Source organism: Budorcas taxicolor, chromosome 17, assembly GCF_023091745.1.
Source record: "Budorcas taxicolor isolate Tak-1 chromosome 17, Takin1.1, whole genome shotgun sequence".
NCBI classification, from domain to species: Eukaryota; Metazoa; Chordata; class Mammalia; order Artiodactyla; family Bovidae; genus Budorcas; species Budorcas taxicolor.
Window position 1 is genome coordinate 54,001,087 of NC_068926.1, and position 19,066 is coordinate 54,020,152.

Consider the following 19,066-nt stretch of genomic DNA (forward strand, 5'->3'; position numbering starts at 1 on the left):
TGTGTGTTCAAGCAGGCATTTTTCAAAACGGTAGCTCAAGGGACTTCCCTGGTGGTCCAGTGGTTAAGAATCTGCCTTTCAATGCAGGGGGTGTGGGTTTGATCCCTGGTCAGGGAACTAAGATCCACACTGTGTCCCATGGCTGGGGGGAGAAGGTAGCTTGAACCAAAACTTTTTCAAAGGGGTCGGTAAACTCTTTTTTTTTCCCCCCTCCCAAAGCAAGAAAAGCCCAGGTTGTCAGTTACCCCACAGAAGCAGAGCACTTCTAAAATAAATGTTCCCTTTAACAGTTGGAAATGAATTCCTGACAAGGCGGCGGGGCGGGCTGCTTCCTTTAAGGAGACGCTGAACACCTGATGCAGAATGAAGTCGGTGTGAAGGCCCAGCCAGAAATAGCTTCATTAACATTTCAAACCGGTGGCAAGGTAGATGTAGCTGGTGCTGCTTTTGGTTTGAGGCTTCTGGAAGGCAAATGGGGAGGGAGCATAAGCCAACTTCGTGTCCCCTAAAACTGTGTTCCCTGTAGTATACACCCACACACTTATGTAAAATGTAAGCACAGGTAAGACACCACAGGAAAAAAATCTTGTAAACTCCGTAAGAACATAAGCTAATGAAGAACCAGACTTCTTAGGCTTTTAAGAGAAGGTTAAAGTTGGGGGCGGGGGGCGGCGCAGAAACCAGCTCCAGCAATAGACTTGTTTCAGGAACCTTTCTGAACACAGTGAGCTGGGGTAACAGGTGGATTTACTGGTTGAAATAAAAGGGCAGGAAGGAAAGTTCTAGCCCATGCTGTGAAACCACACAGAGATTAAGAAAGTCATTTGTTTTAATGTTTGGTCCTCAGTCATTTAGTGTAGCTCTTCACAAAGGAAAAACACTGGCTCCGCCTCACGAGTGTGGGGTTGAAGCCTCGGTTTGGGGAAGAGGAACAGTGGCCCAGAGTGCTAAAGAGCTATGACCGCACCCAGGGGTCCTGCCTTCCTCATAAAGTGCTTGAATGGAGCTGTCGGGCCTTGGAGGACCGCCCTGGTCTCCCAAAGGGCTGGAGGTGGAAGATTCTGAGGAAAGCCGGCCCTGGAGAAGGCCCCCATGCAGCCATTGCTGCATCACTGGCCTTGGGCCAGAGCTCAGCCCAGTGATGCTGAACTGAAGGCGCAGCAGAGGTGAGCCGGTTGCCACTGTGCAGAGTGGCACAACCCTACACAGAGAACGCGGGAGCAGCTGGGCAACCCTGCAGTGCTGTGGAGACGACTCAGAATCTGGAACTTTCTCGGGTGACGTGGCAGCCTTTTATCCTTCCTCGCTGTGCTCTGATTAGGGCCATGGAGAGCCCAGGTGAGGGGTGGGCATCATTGGTCCATCTGATTACCAAGACCCTGCAAAGAACAACATGCCTGTCGTCAGTTGATGTGCTTATGGATACGTGTGCACCCACCAGTTGCTGCCTACAGGTAAGCCTGGACCATCTGGGACAAAGGAGGGTCGAGCACTTTCCCCGAGGACATCTGGATGACCCTCCACAACTGAAAGTACTCAGGTAGATCCTAGAGGTACCCAACCTTTCTTGCTCTACAAGTCAAATTTAAGTAGAGTGTGGACACAGATTTTGTCTTGCTACATTCTCATAAATAACCTGTGCTTAGTCGCTCAGTCAACTCTTTGCAACCCCATGAACTGCAGCCTGCCAGGCTCCTCTGTCCATGGGGATTCTCCAGGCAAGAATATTGGAGTGGGTTGCCATGCCCTCCTCCAGGGGATCTTCCCAACCCAGGGATCGAACCCAGGTCTCCTGCATTGCAGGTAGATTCTTTACCAGTTGAGCTACCAGGGAAGCCCTAACTAGCCTGAGACGTCACTGTTTAAAATGAGGCTAGATTTTAAAGGGTGAGTCCATCTGAAGAAAAGTATGAAGCAAATGTTAGCACAGATGGTCCAGAAATGGAGTGGATGATGAGAGTGGTGTGTGACTGCTTGGGTGGACAATACTCCTAAATGTACTGGGTTCTCACCACTGGTTCAAGAGGCAGGTGAGGTCAGGCGCTGTGGCCTTCCTGCCTGCTGGGAGTTCAGGAGGCAGCCTACCTGCTCATAATCTTCCACGTATTTATATTTTTTCTCGCGATAGTAATATCTCTTCTTCATGCAGTAGAGGACTATGACGTCACACAGCACTGTCGCCTGAATGTAGCACAGGGCAAGAAAGAATGAGCCAAGTTGCTGTGGTCTCTGCTCTTCTGTGTGTGCCCCTTCCCATGACACCTGGGATCCTCCAAGGAAAGGAAAGGCTCCCTCATCTCTCGGGGGAAACAATTAGGCCCCAAGGGGCATGGTCTTAGAGAATGGCAGGTGGAGGCAGCAGGATGGGGAAAGGCAAACAAGCCTGGAGGGCTGAGTCTAGAAACAAGTCTGGGGTCGAGGGGAAGAACCAGAGTGGCAGTGGAGAGTCTCAACTTGCTGTGCTAGCCACTGCCGGGAGGGCTGCAACCCTGGGGCAGGGTTGGGGGTGGGGATGAGTAACTGGAAAATCTAAATGAGCCACTCACCACCCCTAAGAGCGCCAAGCCGGAACCAATGTTGATCATGGTGGGGATGATGTCAAATTTCCCAGCCTGTGAGTGATAGGAGAAAAAGAAAAATTTGTGACAGGGGTAGAGAGTGGGCCCTCTGGCCCCCACCCAACCCAGAAGACTAATGGGCTCTGAACAAGGGGAGCCGGTGGCCAGGCTACCTTTCCAAACACAATGATGTCAAAGCGGATGCCATAGGCTTTGATGAGCGTGCGGTGCTCAGCACCATTTGGGTCGCTGTAGTACTTGGCAAACCTGTGGAGAGAAGGCCAGGTTTCAGTGCAGAGGCACGGGCGGCCTGAGACAGCATCTGGATCCTGGCAAGGGTTGTCAGGGTGAACTGCTGAGGCCCTGGCGGAGTTGGCACGGGCTAAGGATTCACTCATGCCTGCATGCTGTATAGACCACATTCTAGTATTCTTGCCTGGAAAATCCCATGGAGGGAGGAGCCTGGTAGGCTACAGTCCATGGGGTTGCAAAGAGTTAGACATGACTGAGCGACTTCACTTCACTTCTTCTAGCTCCTCAAGGCCTTTCCTGGCTAATGTGAGCCATGTGGGAGAAGCGCTGGCCTGCTGAGGAGGAGGGCACCTGGGCCCCCAGCGCAGAATGCCTGGAATGCAGGCAGAAGGGCACACAAAGAGATCCCCCCTCTGTCATCTCTGTCACCTGCTATGACTTAAAACCAGAACTTCCTCCTCTGAAAGTCCTTCCTGACACTGCTGAGCCCCCTGCCTCTGAGTAAGGAGACCTTGGCCACTAATAAAAGGTGGCCAGGCTACAGCAATCATGAAGACTGCTTTGTGGGTGGGGAAGATTAAGCATCAGGATTGGACCTTTTTTTTAAAAAAATTAAAGAACCTTTGACCCATCAGTAGGAAGAGTAGATAAAAATGGTATGTCCACACAATGGAATATTATTTAGCCACAAAAAGAGAGGTACTGATAAATGCTACAACATGGATGAACCTGGAAAAAAAATGATGCTAAGTGAAAGAAGCCAGTCAAAGAAGGCCACCTATTATATGAGTCCATTCCTATGAAATTCAAGAATCAGTAAATTAGGTAGATTACTGGTTGCCAGGGGCTGAGGTAGATGGAAGGATAGAGAGGTGAAAGCTTAAGAGGCTGGGGTTTCTTTCTGAGGTGATAAAAATATTCTAAAATTGCAGTAATCATTGCATAACTCTGAATATGAATATGCTTTAAAAAACCCCTCTGAATTCTACTTTAAATGGGTGAACTGTGTAGAATATGAACTATATCTCAATAAAGCCATTTAAAAAGAACAAGAGAGGGAACATTGTGGGGAGAACCACTGAGACTTTCCCCACTTGCTGCCCGTGTTACACAGGGGATCCACCAGGAGCTTAAGCTGTGGCCTGAGATCTGTCTGGCCCCCAACTTCCAGGCCGTGGTCCAGGCCTGGGGAACTCAGGTGGGACTAATGCTGACGGGTGTCCTTGTGAGGACTTCTCTCTGTTCTGGGGTTCCAGCCCAAGCTGGAGGTTTTTCCACAGTGGTTTCTACAAGAACTGTGTAACCACAGAGATAGAGCAGTGCAAATCAGACTCCCTTACTAGGAACAAACGTAAGTATCTTCCCTTCTAATCAGTGAACCAGATGGTTCAAAAGGACAGCAGATCCTGCCTGTATTTGATTCCACACATCATCACTAGGCTTCTCTGATAGCTCAGTTGGCAAAGAATCCGCCTGCAATGCAGGAGACCCCGGTTAGATTCCTGGGTCGGGAAGATCCGCTAGAGAAGGGACAGGCTACCCACTCCAGTGTTCCTGGGCTTCTCTTGTGGCTCAGCTGGTAAAGAATCTGCCTGCAGTCGGGAGACCTGGGTTCTATCACTGGGTTGGGAAGATCCTCTGGAGAAGAGAAAGGCTACCCACTCCAGTATTGTGGCCTGGAGAAGTCCATGGACTTTCTAGTCCATGGGTCGCAAAGAGTAGGACAGGACTGAGCGACTTTCACGTCACTTCACTTCATCACCACTAGAGGGCGATAAGTGCAGGACAAGAGCACCATTCTTCATTCTTGCTTGGAGAATTCCACAGACAGAGGAGCCTGGCCGGCTATACAGTCCATAGGGTCACAAAGAGTCGGACATGACTGAAACGACTTAGCACACAACAGCACAGCCTGCTCAGGTGGTCCTTCCTGGGCCTTGGTTTTGGTGTGGAAAATGCAACAAAGACCGCATGAAAATGTACGTGGTGCAGATTTCATTGGGTCAAGGAAGTGACAATTGTCAGCCAAAAAGTGACTGGTCCCTCAGCCCTCTCCTCAGATTACCAGCTGCACTGGTTTGAATACCGTCCCCCAAGTTCATGTCTACCCAGAACCTGTGAGTGTGACCTTACTTACAAATAGAGTCTCTGCAAATGTAATCACAGTTAAGATGAGGTCATACTGGATTGGGGTGGACCCCAAATCCTATACAACTGGTGTCCTTATAAAAGACGAGGGACACAGACACAGAAAGGAGGAGGCCATGGGATGACAGAGGCAGAGACTGGAGCAATGCACCTGTAAGCCAGGGACCACCAAGGGTGGTCAGGAGCCATCAGAAGCAGGAAGAGGCCAGGAGATACACTGGCCTGTATATACAGGAGCCTGGCCTGCAGATACACTGATCTGAAGCTTCTGTTCTCCAGAACTGTGAGAAGACAGAGTCCTGCCGCTTGGAGCCAGCCAGTTTGTGGTCATTTGTTAGGGCAGTCCTGGGGAACGAATGCACAGCACCTCCCAACGGATGTACCAGCAAAGGCCTTTCCTGAGACTAAAACCTGTATCCCTGCTCCTTGGAGATTCTAGGGGCCAGATCACCTAAGAAGCCAATTCACGAGTCAGGCCCCAGAGGCCTTTGGACTGAAGGACCACAGACTCAGCCACTCCTCAGAATCCTGGTAGAGGCTGGTCTGGGAAAGCTAAAACAGGCAGACTCTCTTGGAGGCAAGAAAAGGCAGGGAGGGCTCTCACGCGTTGGAATGCCATGGGGGCGAGGCCCTGCTTGGACCACTCTCCCTGGCGCATGCTTCCCCTCCTGCCCTTGGTCTTGGGTGGGCATGGAGGCCCCCACTGGGGAGTGATCTAGTTGCCATCGCCCCCAACACATGAGGCATGGAGCCCAAGCTTGCACCCACCTGAAATTGTAGCCTGGGGATACGTTGTGGGCTGTGTCCCGGGTGTCCAAGCGGCGGAAGGAATACCTGGGCAGGCAGAAGGAGGCGGCCCTGTCCAGGTTGCAGTTCCACTTGATCTGGATGCCCATGATGCCTCCCTGTGGGGTGCGAGCAGAGCCCGTTCTAGAAGGTGATGTGTCAAAGGTTGTGCTAGAACAGCCAGGACTGGGACTTCCCTGGTGGTTCAGTAGCTAAGACTCCAAAAGCCGGAGGCCTGGGCTCAATCCCTGATCAGAGAACTAGATCCCATATGCCGCAACTAAACACCCTTCATGAGACAGCTAAGGACCCCGCATGCCACAGTGTAGATCCCATGCACTGCAACTAAGACCATGTATGCATACTAAGTCGCTTCAGTCATGTCCGACTCTGCGACCCCGTGGACTGTAGCCCGCCAGGCTACTCTGTCCATGAGATTTTCCAGGCAGGAATACTGGAGTGGGTTGCTATGCCCTCCTCCAGGGGATCTTCCCCACTCAGGGATCAAACCTGGGTCTCCCGCATTGCAGGCGGATTCTTTACCAGCTGAGCTACTAGGGAAGCCACAACTAAGACCTGGTACAGCCAAATAAATAAATACATAATTTTTTTTTTTTTTAAGAAAAGCCAAGACCTGCACCTACCTCAGTGGCTATGTCCTGGAAGCTGTGCCCTGCGCTCTCCACAATTTTTCCAAGTCGGAATATGGGGCAGAAGGGATCTGTTTTCGCATCATAAATGCATGTTTTGAGGTAGGCGGTGGTGATGTTGGGAAGGATATTCCTCCTAAAGTCAGGAGGAAGCAGAAAATAGGAGCGAGGAAAACCTCAAAGAAGAGCCGGAAGTTTCTCCAAGACATTGGTGAACTCACACGGCTGGTCGCCACTTACTTGCTGAAGTTAAATTTGGGATACCAGATGTTGTTCTTAACCAAAAGAGTGAAGTTTTCTGCAGCCTTTAAAAAAGCAGGCCTGAAAAAAATTATAACATATTGTTAATAAAAGTACAAACATATGTACACTCCTAATATACCTAGGTAATATTTTTAAGCGGCAGCCACGTGTGTCTTACAATATCACTGTGCCAAAAAAAAAAGTAAAACGTTTCTCATGGTTTTTGTTTTTTTTTTTGCTACTCTCCTCTGCATAAACACTAGGTCAAGAGAGGAAACAGTAAACCAAGGTTTCTGGTTTCTTCCAAGCACAGAAGGGCAGGGCCTTTTCCTTGAGGCCATGGGAATTTAAGAACCTGAGGAATAGCTACCGACATGGGTGGGAGGGGCAGGGCCTCCTGGCCTCCCTAGCAATCACTGGGTCCGGCAGGTGCTGGGTTTCAGGGCTTACCTCAGGTGTTCCCAACAGATCTGGTTTAACAAGTGAAAGCAAAGGTGAGTTCACCTAGAGGCTGGAAACGGGCATGTGGCGCGTGACTGCTGCTGCACCACCTCTTTCTGGAAGTGCCACGTCCGCTCCTGCTGAGGGCAGAAGCAGAATCTGTCCCGGGATGGGGAGCCTTAGAGCCTTTCTACAGGGGGATGTGGCAGTGTGAACTGACCCCTAGTGGAGGAGGCCCCCCAACCCAGGTTGAATTTTTTTTTTTTGGCTGCATCACCTGGCATGCACAATCTGTTCCCCGACCAGGGATTGAACCTGTGCCCCCCTGCAGCGTTAAGTGCAGAGTCTTAACCACTGGACCACCAGAGAAGTCCCTCAATTCACCTTTTTTTCTTTTAATTGACATTCATTTCTAAATAAAACTTTCCATCATAACTATAAAAAAATATTATTTGCCACAAGTCAGAGGTCATCACTCAAATAAATATAACTAAGTTAGAACAATGTCATTACAAACTGTGGTTCCCATGTTTGTCGTGTACTGAGCCTGGGGCTTGTTCTTGGTGAGAAATGGAAATCGGTGAGGGATACAGACTCCAGACCAGCACCTCCTCCTTGACATCCACTCAGGGCTGAATAAGAGTGAAGACGGGAATGCCTTTCCGTGTGACTCAGTGTTATTTCATGTTATCAGTAAACACTTAAAAATCATCCTACACTGATGAGATCTGTAACAGCGCTGTGCAGTGAAAATACACTGTGAGATACAAAGTGTTAGTCGCTCAGCTGTGTCTGACTCTTTGCAACCCCACGGACTGTACCCTGCCAGGCTCCTCTGTCCATGGAATTCTCCAGGCAAGAATACTGGAGTGGGGTGCCATTCCCTTCTCCAGGGGATCTTCCCAACCCAGGGATCAAGACACAAACTGTGTTGTAATTTAAGTTTCCTGATAGTCACGTTAAAAAGTAACAAGTGAAATGAACTTTTCTATAATAACTCCATATGTCTAAAATAAGATTCCAACATGTAAACAACAAAGAATATTATTAATGAGATACTGTGATTTAGTCGCTAAGTTGTGTCTGACTCTTGTGACCCCATGGACTGTACCCCACCAGGCTCCTCTGTCCACTGTATTTCCTGGGCAAGAATACTGGAATAGGTTGCCATTTCTTTCTCTAGGGGATCTTCCTGACCCAAGGATGTAACCAACATCTCCTGCATTGCAGGTGGATTCTTTACTGCTGAGCTATCAGGGAAGCCCTAATCAGATATGACATATGCTTTTCTTAAATTAATTTAAAGTATGCAGAACCTGGAGTGGATTTTACCCTGATAGCTCACTTTGGACCCAGCTGCATTTCTTCCTTCCTTTCTTTCTTTCCTAGGCATGCAGCATGTTAATTTCCTGGCCATGGATGGAACCCATGCCCCCTGTATCGACAGCATGGAGTCTTAACCACTGACTCACCAGGTAAGCCCCCCAGGCTGCATTTCAAGTACTCAGTAGCCACACGTGGCCACCAGCTCCATAAGGTCCTTTCCAGCCCCAGAATGCTAGGATTCCTGTCTTGTGGAATTCCCTTCCCTAGCTGGAACTGCTGCCCTCAACAACCTGCAGATCTCAACACTGTTTTGTGTTGCGACACACCCAGGATGATGTTCACCTGGTTACCTGCTCCCCTGGGCTAATCTAGGCCTCAGTCTGAATTCTGAGCAAGAAAGGCCTCCAGGTTGCTAGCGATTCCAGATTCCGAAAGCATTACCTCTAGCTCCACCCACTCACAGCACAGATGATCAGAGTTAGGCTGTGTTACTCAATGTTACTCAAGGCAACCTTGAACCTGCTCTAGTTTATCAAATACACGTCCATGAACATTAATAATCTTCCTGCCCAGGATGTGCTCCCCTTTTTCCTGGTAACAGAACACCATGTTTCCTTTAGAATCCATTCAGCCTGTGCCATCTGGGTGGATCTGACTTCACCTCTAGCCAGGAAGGCCTGTGACCCAGGCCCGAGTCATAAGCAAAATCCATCCCCCAACCACAGGAATGGGCTGGATGGGTTGACAGATGTGGCTGAAGATGTAAAGATGGACAGGTCTAGAATCTCTATGGGTTTCCCAGGTGGCATAGTGGTAAAGAATCCGCCTGCCAATGCAGGAGACTCAAGAGATACAAGTTTGATCCCTGGGTTGGGAAGATCCCTGGGTTAGGAAGATCCCTGGGAGGAAGGCATGGCAACCCACTCCAGTACTCTTGCCTAGAGAATCCTCATGGACAGAGTAGCCTGGTGGGCCACAGTCCACAGGGTTGCAAAGAGTCGGACATGACTGAGCACACACAGAACCTCCATGGACAGCTGGGCAGGGAGACCTGGGATATGTCATGGGTCCTGGGAATGAAGCCAACATGGAAGAAAGCAGAGCCAAGAGGTGGAGACTCAGATGCTGTCCCCTGAGGCCCAGATCTAGCCATGCTGGGATCTCTGTGGTTAGGTGAACAATAAACTGCCCCCATTGTGAATGCATGTGTGTGAGCATGCATGTGTGTATGTGTGTGTGTGCACATACCCGCTTAAGTCCCTGAGAACTGTTTCCTGTCAGTTACTTGCAACTGACAGATTTCTTACATAGAAATAAGTCATCTGCACTCTTATCATGGGTGATAAACACTGTGGCCCATCCACCACTGATGGTTGAGAACCGTCAGCCCAGGGAAGCCTGCCAGCACAGGCCGACACCGAGAGCACAAAGCACAATTCCCGGTTGCCTCCCCCAAGCCCGAGACCCAGCCTTGAGGACACTTGCGTTCCTTGAGTAGGACTCACTTGGGCACTTCTGTGTCGTCCTCCACCGGGCACCAGGCTGCCACCTCGCATGTTTTGAAGGTCCCATTGAATGACACGCACCTCCCTGTCGCGACTCCTACAGGGGAGAGGGGCACCCAGGTCTGCGGGGATCTTCTACTTTCTACTTTGTGAGTCAGAGTGGAAGCTCTGCCATGCATCCTATGCAGTCAGTCTCAAGCTATTCTGATCCTGGGATTTACACTGTCCAGAGATTCAAACTGGAGGAAAAGATCTGCCTGAGACCTAGCCACATCTCTGCTTCGCCGATCACAGGGTGATGCTGAGCCACAGGACAGGGCAAGATCTGGGATGGTTTCTGGGGTGCAAAGGACAGAGATGAATTTCGAGAGGGTCCTGGGACCCCCGTCTGGGTCATGTGAAGGCACTGGGGGGTGCGGGGGAGTCCTCCACCGCGGAGATCTCCCTCTGAGAGGGCCCCTCCCCCACCACGGGGAGGCAGTCTGGTTGGGGGCTGCCCTCCCCAGCCTAAGCGTCTCCTGTGGGGTCATGGTCACAGATTCATACCGCTGCTGTGGGTGCCTGCAGAGCCGGCAGTGCAGTTGGCATCAGTTTCACACACAGTGGTCTTACCCGGGATCTGGAGGAGGAAGAACCAGTGAAAACAGGTTTCACACAGCCTGGCCCCAACTGCTGTGGGACAAGGATGGAGAGGAGGGTATGAGGCCCAAGGCTCTTCTCCAAGAAGCTCCCTACCTCAGGACAGAAGCCTTGTGTCTGGTTCATGGTGATGACCATGTTGGTCATGATGAAGACAGAGTTTTCCTCCTGCAGAGAGGATAAAGGGGAGACAGTGCTGCATGTGACCTTCAGGGGAGCCAGGTAGAGCCACAAGGAGGGTCGGACATCCCTTTATTATGACAGTACCTTTCACTTCTCCCACATGCCACACCAGAGATAGTTAAACACTGATCTTAGGGTCTCCCATTCTTGCCTAAGAGAGTTTATAACCGACTGGAAACAGGGACTCAAACACCTGCATGTGTGTTCACAGCAGCAGCATTTACAATAGGCCAAAGGTGGAAATAACTCTGCATCTATCATGGGATGAATGGATAAACAAACTGCAGTCCACACCTGTAATGGAATATGACCCAGCCATACAAAGGAGCGAAACACTGACATGGCTACAAGGTGGATGAACTTCAGAATATGACGCTGAGTCCAAGAAGTCAGATACAAAAGGCCACGTAGTGTGTGAGCCCATCGATATGAAATGTACAGAAGAGGCAAATCCAGAGACGGAAAGTAGATTAGTGGTTGTAAAGGGGTCGGGGGTGGGGGGGAGGTGGACGAGGAGGTGACAGCTTAATGAGCGTGGGGTTTTCTTTCAGACTGATCAAAATGTTCTGGAGCTAGATTGAGGTGATGTTGCACATCCCTGTGAATGTGCTAAACGCCACTGAATTTGTCATTCTGAACTGGTTAATAATGCGATACGTGAATTTCACCTCCATTAAAAAAGACACAAAACATGTCTACACCCTGAAATAGCTCCTTAATAAAACTTGACTTGTTGAGGGGAAAGAGCCAAGAAGTGCCTGGAATGTCCTCTGCCAACTGGACTACTTCAGAGGCCCAGAAACATGAGCGCTCAAAGGTCTCAAGTTTGGCTGGTTCTCTTTCCTAACAGAAACTGAAGTAAATACATCAAACATACTATACAGAAGACCCAATGACACTTCTCCCTTAGAGAAGGTTCTGTTTCCTCCTCCGAAGTATGAAAGCGCCCAATGGTTGATTTGAAGTTTGTGATCAACAGGTTGCTTGGGGATGAGATTTGAGAACTGCTAACAGTGACTTGCTGCTGCTGCTGCTGCTGCTGCTGCTGCTAAGTCACTTCAGTCGTGTCTGACTCTGTGCGACCCCATAGACAGCAGCCCACCAGGCTCCCCCGTCCCTGGGATTCTCCAGACAAGAACACCGGAGTGGGTAGTGACCTTCTAGTATATGGAATAAAAGACAAAGGTCCTGCAAATTCAAGTTGGACCTCCCACAATGGCCACTGGTACTCTAAAATGAAATGCTCTGAGCAGTTCACATTTCCAGGAAGAGCAGTCAGTGCCGGGAGCCATCAAGGAAACTCAAGGACCAAAGAGTTTCCAGATGTTTCCACCCTCAGGTCTGACAAGGTGATGGAAGCTCTGGGAACAGTTGGCATCTTTCAAGGACACGTGAATGTGAAGTTTCTCAGTCGTGTCTGACTCTTTGCAACCCCATGGACTGCAGCCTACCAGGCTCCTCAGTCCATGGAATTTTCCAGGCAAGAGTACTGGAGTGGGTTGCCATTTCCTTCTCCAGGGGATCTTCCCAACCGAGAGATCAAACCCAGGTCTCCCACACTGTAGGTGGACGCTTTACCATCTGAGCCACCAGGGAAGCCCCTTTCAAGGACAGGCCTGGAGCAAAGCATGTTAGGAGTGGAGGAAATGGCTGGAGGGGGAGGCATGATGATGGGGCAGGAGGCCCAGGTCAGGTGCCCTGTCAGGCTCCTGTGTTCCATACATAGACACACTGCTCACTTGGTATTTACAGAAGGCTACTCCTACATCGCTCCTGAGTTAGACCTGAACAAGTCAGTGAGATTTACTTTTTGTTTCCTATTTCTTATCTCCTTTAAGTTTAGAGAAATTTAGGTCTGGAGGTGAGCTGAGTAGATGTGGTGCAAACAGATATTTGTGTTCTGTCTTTGGAGAAGCACAAGGGTATCATGAGAGCTCGTGAGGAGAACCCTGCAGAACTCACATGGCCCCCAGCCCTGATCTGAGATGGAAGGCAAAGTTGCTGTGTTTTCTCTTCCACCGAGGATCACAAGCAGGGTGCCATATCCTTCTGCGTGTTCAGTAAACAGGCTGAGCATGATATTCCTAGAACCTGCCACAATGAGGCTGTGGCTTCACAGGAAGCAGAGGTCTCTCTGTTGGGACAGGTGCATGCCTACAGGACCAGCTTCCTCCAGCTAACTATAAATCCTCTGTTCCATTTGACTTTTATGGCTCCATTAGCTCTGACTTCTCTCTGGGCATCCCGCCAGACCCTTTCCTTGAGAAGGCAGAAGGAAAATGAACACACTTGAAGAAAAAAAGAGTTTCTAAAGTCATTGCTCTAAGCCAAGAGTTGGCAGCTTATCTGCACCTGGCCAGCCCAGTCACCTGAGCATGGGGGCCATCTGGAAAGATATGTGGGGACTGGCTATGGATCACAGTCATATCATGGTTAAAGAGAGTCAATATTTAACTTGGAGCTTGTGGATTAACTGACGGAAGACTACGATGCTGTGTCAGCTTCTTCCCTTCCCTTTGTTCCTGATGGAATCCCATGTGGGTAGATCTGTTTCCTTCTTGTTTGGCTTTGGGTCTCTAATAGCTGGGGCCTTCCCAGGTGGCTCAGTGGTAAAGAATCTGCCTGCAATGCAAGAGATGTGGGTTTGATCCCTGGGTAGGGAAAATCCCTTGGAAAAGGAAATGGCAACCCACTCTAGAATTCTTGCCTGGGAAATCACATGGACAGAGGAGCCTGGTGGACTACAGTCCATGGGGTCGCAAAAGAGTTGGACGCAACTCAACAACAACTCTAATGACTGAAAAGATTTACCTTGCAGGTTTACAACAATAAAGTTAAATCACAGAATGTGGAAAGGTGAAAGTTTCACCTGCACTTTTCCCAGGATTTAAAACATATGCTTTTTCACCTTTCAGGGCCTGAGACAGACCGAAGTGTCCATATGGAAAGCTTCCTCTGTTTAAGCCAGCCATGTTTCAGGGCTGAAGAAACACAGGCAACTGAATATTGCCTATTAGACCCTAAGCCAAAAAGAGGCCTGTCTATACTGCTTTCTTGGACTAGAACAATCAATGTGGGCACTGGTGATGTGAGCACACTGATCTGGGCACGCTGATCACCAGTCAGGTGGGCAAAGTCAAAGGGAAAGCAGTGAACTAGGGGCCTGAAGTTTAAAAGACAGAGTCACAGTGGGAGGCTTACCTGAGCTGGAATCACATAATCAGCTACATCCCAGATCCGGAATCCAAGTTTAGAAGTGTTGGTCATGGTGACGCCCTTGGCTTTCACAGTAACTGAGCTGACCACAGAGTCTGTTTCCTGGTAACCCTTTTCCCACACAAACACCCACCTATAAAATAAAACAGGTCTCTTAAATTGCAGATATGGAGAGCCTACTGGACAGTGAGTTGCTGTCAGAAGTCAGAAACAGATGGTTTCACAGCAGTCACTATGTAAATAAATATTACCTCATCCTGTGACTGATAACACAATTAGATAACTGAGAAATGTTCAGTCTCTTTTTGAAGGAAGAATTACCTTTGATCACATTTGGAAAAGAGATCACAATTTCAGCAAGAGGAACTGAATCAGGAAGTAGTCAAGAATCAGGAAGTTAAGAGATGGTGTTTTTCTTTCCCAAATCCCCTAAATTCAGATCCTGAGTCAGATTTGATCACAGCAAGACGTATAAAAGCAAAGCATTTACTGCTTAAAAAATCCCATAACAAAGGCAGACAACCCTCCACAGGAACCCTATGAAGCTACACTGCCCAGGAACTTCACTGGTGTCCCAGTGGTTAAGAATCCGTCTGTTAACACAAGGGACATGGGTTCAATCCCGGTCAGGGTAGATTCCACATGCCTCAGGGCAACTAAGCCCGTGTAACATAACTACTGAGCCAGTGCTCTAGAGCCCGACTCTTTGCGACCCCGTGGACTGTAGCCTATCAGGCTCCTCCATCCATGGGATTTTCCAGGCAAGAATGCTGGAGTGGATTGCCATTTCCTTCAGGGGATCTTCCTGTCCCAGGAATCGAACCCAGGTCTCCCACATTGCAGGCAGATGCTTTACTGTCTGAGCCACCAGGGAAGCCCCGCAATAAGAGAAGCCACCACAATGAGAAGTGCGAGCTCAGCAGCGCAGAGCAGCCCCCACTTGCCACAACTAGACAAAGCCGTGTTGCAGCAGTGAAGACTCAGTGCAGCCCAAAATAAATTGATTAAAAAAAAAAGCTGCATTGCCCAACAGAAATACAACACGAGTCATATATGTAACTTAAACATTTCTAGTAGCGATGCTAAAAAGAAACAGGTAAAATTAATTTTAATATATTTTATGTAACTCAATATGTCCAATATATCTTAACATTATCAATATAAGATGTGTTAATATGATATTTAACTTTTTTTTCGTACTATGTCCTTGAAATCTGGTGTGCATTTTACAGTGACAGCACATTTCGATTTGGAGCAGGAATACTTCAAATGCTCAACAGCCTTATGGGACTTCTGGCTACCATACAGTACAAGTGCCAATGTACTGTATGTAGTCAAGAACTTTAAGATACCGCAAAGTAGGTGTAAACTGATCCTCCTATGAGCAGCAAAAGCCAAAAAGAAAAAGCTGCATGACAATTCCTGATTCCAAAGGTCCAACCTAGCACTGTGAGTTTAGTGAACCCACTAGTGGTGGTGGTTTAGTCACTAAGTCGTGTCCGACTCTTGCGACCCCATGGACTGTAGCCCACGAGGCTCCTCTGTCCATGGGATTTTCCAGGCAAGAATATTGAAGTGGATTGCCATTTCCTTCTCCAAGGGATCTTCCCGACCCAGGAATTGAACCCCGGTCTCTTGCACTGCAGGCAGATTCTTTACCGGCTGAGCTAAGAGGGAAGCCCAACCCATTAGTAATGGGTTTCAAAATTGAAGGGTCCATCCCAATCACTGCGTTGGTTGTAATGATACTTTATGTGACTAATGAGTCCAATCTTGGGGGTTGGCCAGGTGGTTGTGATGTAGACTCCATACCTGGAAAAGCTATTTTACTGAACACTGTCAGTACCTACTGCTGCTGTGCCGATAGATGGTAGAAGCCAAACCTGCCAGATTATGTGGATTCTTTCAGGCAGTGTTAACAGATTCCAAGCCCCACCCCAGTGGAGGGGGGTGGATTCCTGTTACCTTTAAACAATTCCTCCGATGAGTCTCTCATGATCAGATAGGTTTGGGAAACACTAAGAAACTGGTTCCTAAACTTTGCTGCACATCGGAATCACCTGGGGAGGTGGTCATACTCTACAGCACTTCAATCAGAAGATCTGGGTCTGAGAGCCAGTAATCAGTATATTTTAAAGATCCCCAAATGGCTCTATGTGCAGTTTGGGGAACACTGTATTAGGCATTTTAACAAAACAAACAAAAAATGATGCATTAGATAACATCTGTCAGCTCAGCACCTGTAGACACTCCAGGTGGACCACGAAGGCAGGCGGAGTTGGTAAATTAACTTCCACCTTCTGGCTAGAGTTTAATTTTAGTGTAATGGGTACATCAATTAATGTTAAGCACTCGGTAAGGACTTATGGTGGCAGGACAGGTAAGCAAAAAGGGCAGCATGGCAAATGATGAGGTTAGGGCTGGTGCCTATACCAAAGACTCCAACAACCCCACAATACGAAGGAACTGAACTTTAAGTGATTTTTCAAAGTGTGACCTGTTATCCTGGGTTACCACATGATGCTCAAAGGAAAGGACAGGAAGCCACAGACCCCAAAGGAACCAAGTGGAAGTCTCAAAACTTGGCTTCTGTCAGCAGACCATCAGAATGGGAAAGTGAAAGTGAAGTCGCTCAGTCGTGTCCGACTCTTTGGGACCCCGTGGACTGTAGCCTACCAGGCTTCTCTGTCTATGGGATTCTCCAGGCAAGAATACTGGATTGGGTTACCGTTTCCTTCTCCAGGGGATCTTCCAGACCCAGGGATCGAACCTGGGTCTCCCGCATTGGAGGCAAACGCTTTAACCTCAGCCACCAGGGAAGGGAAGCTCACAGCGGGAAGTGAAGAGCAAAGAGTGAGAAGTTTAGGGCGAAGCCCTCCCAGCCCCCGTCAAAGGCCATCGGGGAGCAAGTCAGAAGGGCAAGAAGCAGGAATGGCGAGGATGAAGGTCTAGCTAGGCTTTGCCTTCTAGACACAACATCAAAGCAGCCTCCGGACCCAGACCCGGGACAGAGCCGGTCCCCCTCGAGGCTGGGGGTGGAGTGGAGTAGATGGAGGATTTGGGGAGTGGGGATATGTCACAGGCTTCGGGTCGCTGTCCCCAGGACCCCACCTGGAGGGCGCTCGCGGGGCTCAGCCGAGGACCTAGGCCAGGATGAGCAGGTGCGCGGCCGGGACCCAGGAGGAGCTCCCGGCCTTCGGGCCACGCCCTGACCCCAGGACCCCGGCGGGGTGGATGCCCGCGGCCGCGCTCACCCGATGACGTAGGCCAGGATGAGCAGCTGCACCGTGCGGTTCATGAGCCCCACTTTACGGCTGCGGATGAGCACGATGCGCGGCGTGTCGTACTCGAACAGGAAGGCCCCCAGCACCGCGCAGCAGCCCGCCATGGCGCCGCCGCCGAGCCGCCCGGCTCTGCGCTCTAGGCCCGGTTGCCGGCTCCGCCGCCGCGTCCCTTCCCGGGAGCCCCGCCTGGAATCGCTGTTCGCGGCGGGGAGGGCCCGGAAGGAGGCGGCGCTGGCCCTGAGGGGACGGGGCCGGGCGGAAGGCGTGACCTCCCCCTCGGGTACGAGTGCCCTGCCGCCTCAGGGGGGCCGGAGGACGAGCGACCTTCTCAGGGGGAATGAGCCCGGGGGCTGAGGTGACTCCTCCTCGGGAACGAATGATCCCTGAGGAGAGGGGCGAGGGAATAATGGAGCGAGCGACCCCTTCAAGGGGGATGAACTCCACGGGGACGAATGACCCCAAGAGGAGGTCCAAGGAGGACCAGTGAAGCTCAGGGGAGATAGAGCCTTCAGAGACTGACCACCCCCTTGGGAACAAGATACCCTGCCCCCCCCCCCCCCCCACCTTAGACGGGCAGTGCGACCCCCGTGGGATGTCTAGAAGTGACTGCAGGCGGAGGGGAGGGAGGCTAAGGATGGGGGCAGCTTAGGAGAAAGAGTAGTCCGACTGGAAGTTCAAACTCATGCAGGCCCCAATGGCGGGGTGGGGGGGGGGGGGGGTGGTGTGTGCAGCGGCCGTCTTCTCTATTGCGGGGTGGTGGGAAGTTAGTTGCTTAGTCATGTATGATTCTATGCGACCCCATGGACGGTAGCCCGCCAGGCTTCTCTGTTTATGGAATTCTGGAGTGGGTAGTCATTCCCTTCTCTATCTTCCTCACCCAGGGACCTAGAGATCGAACCCCAGTCTTCTGCATTGCGGGTGGACTCTTTACCATCTGAGGCACCAGGGGGAAAAGCCTAAATATTTGGTAGCCCAGGAGCTCTTGGCTGGTGGAGAAGGAAATGGCAACCCACTCCAGTATTCTTGCCTGGAGAATCCCAGGGAAAGAGGAGCCTGGTGAGCTGCCGTCTATGGGGTTGCACAGAGTCGGACACGACTGAAGTGACTTAGCAGCCGCAGCAAGTAGCTCTTGGCTGGAGCCACAAACGCTGTAAAATACCCCTCCCCAAACTGAAGGCAGGCACATCCCTACTCCAATACGGATGCTTCCTTCGTTGTAGGACAGAGGAGGAAGCAGCCTGAGCCTGGTGAGGAATTTCTGTGACCATCCTTTGAACTGAGAAAGTTTTATCACAACTTTAGGGAGAATTGGAAAACAGAGGGAAAGTGGAGGGAACACCCACAGTTGCACCACTTGAACATAATTTTCCACCTGTGTTCATTCCCTTCAGGTATGTTTTCATAAGTGTTTTATATTCAGTTTCATTGATTCGTTCAACAAGTGTTAATAAACGCCTTGCATATACCAGGCACTATCTAGTGAATAGAACAAACCCAAACATCCTACCCTTATGGAGTATATATTCTAGCAGATAGTTGTATATAATTTGTAAGCATAGTCAGTGATAGTGCCTTCCAGTTCCTGATTCACACTTCATTTTCCATGTTACAGCAGGCTTGTCATTATAAATCTGTGGATTGTTTCCTCAGTTAGGGATAATTGCCCTAACTGCTCTCATCTGATTGCTTCTAGTTTGTGGATCCTGTGCATAATCTTTGACACACCATTTTAGTTCTTTTCCTGGAAATGAGATTCCTAAGCCACATCGCCTTGTTTTTCCAAATATAAGAAGGTGAATAACAAAATTTGAGGAAGACAGTATGTGCTTTTGGAG

At 49.8% G+C, this 19,066-nt stretch overlaps 1 protein-coding gene across 1 annotated transcript; it reads right to left on the bottom strand.

Annotated features, from left to right (window-relative positions):
• Positions 1-844: 844 nt before the first annotated feature.
• P2RX4 (purinergic receptor P2X 4) lies at positions 845-17,363 on the bottom strand. The gene is made up of 12 exons (XM_052655098.1): positions 17,202-17,363; positions 13,933-14,080; positions 10,645-10,716; positions 10,456-10,528; positions 9,910-10,006; positions 6,635-6,715; positions 6,389-6,530; positions 5,727-5,863; positions 2,732-2,825; positions 2,547-2,612; positions 2,086-2,181; positions 845-1,379 (listed from the first exon to the last, which is right to left on the bottom strand). The coding sequence occupies exons 1-12, from the start codon at positions 17,333-17,335 to the stop codon at positions 1,353-1,355; spliced, it is 1,167 nt and encodes a 388-aa protein (XP_052511058.1). The 5' UTR covers positions 17,336-17,363; the 3' UTR covers positions 845-1,352.
• Positions 17,364-19,066: the final 1,703 nt, after the last annotated feature.

What these genes read in the sequence shown, in the direction of transcription:
- P2RX4 (XM_052655098.1), bottom strand. Translation starts at nt 17,335, where the DNA reads ATGGCGGGCTGCTGCGCGGTGCTGGGGGCCTTCCTGTTCGAGTACGAC. An exon ending in ATCCTGGCCTACGTCATCGG is followed by an intron (nt 14,081 to 17,201) that starts GTGAGCGCGGCC and finishes TTTATTTTATAG; the next exon opens with GTGGGTGTTTGTGTGGGAAA. An exon ending in ACATCATTGTGTTTGGAAAG is followed by an intron (nt 2,613 to 2,731) that starts GTAGCCTGGCCA and finishes TATCACTCACAG; the next exon opens with GCTGGGAAATTTGACATCAT.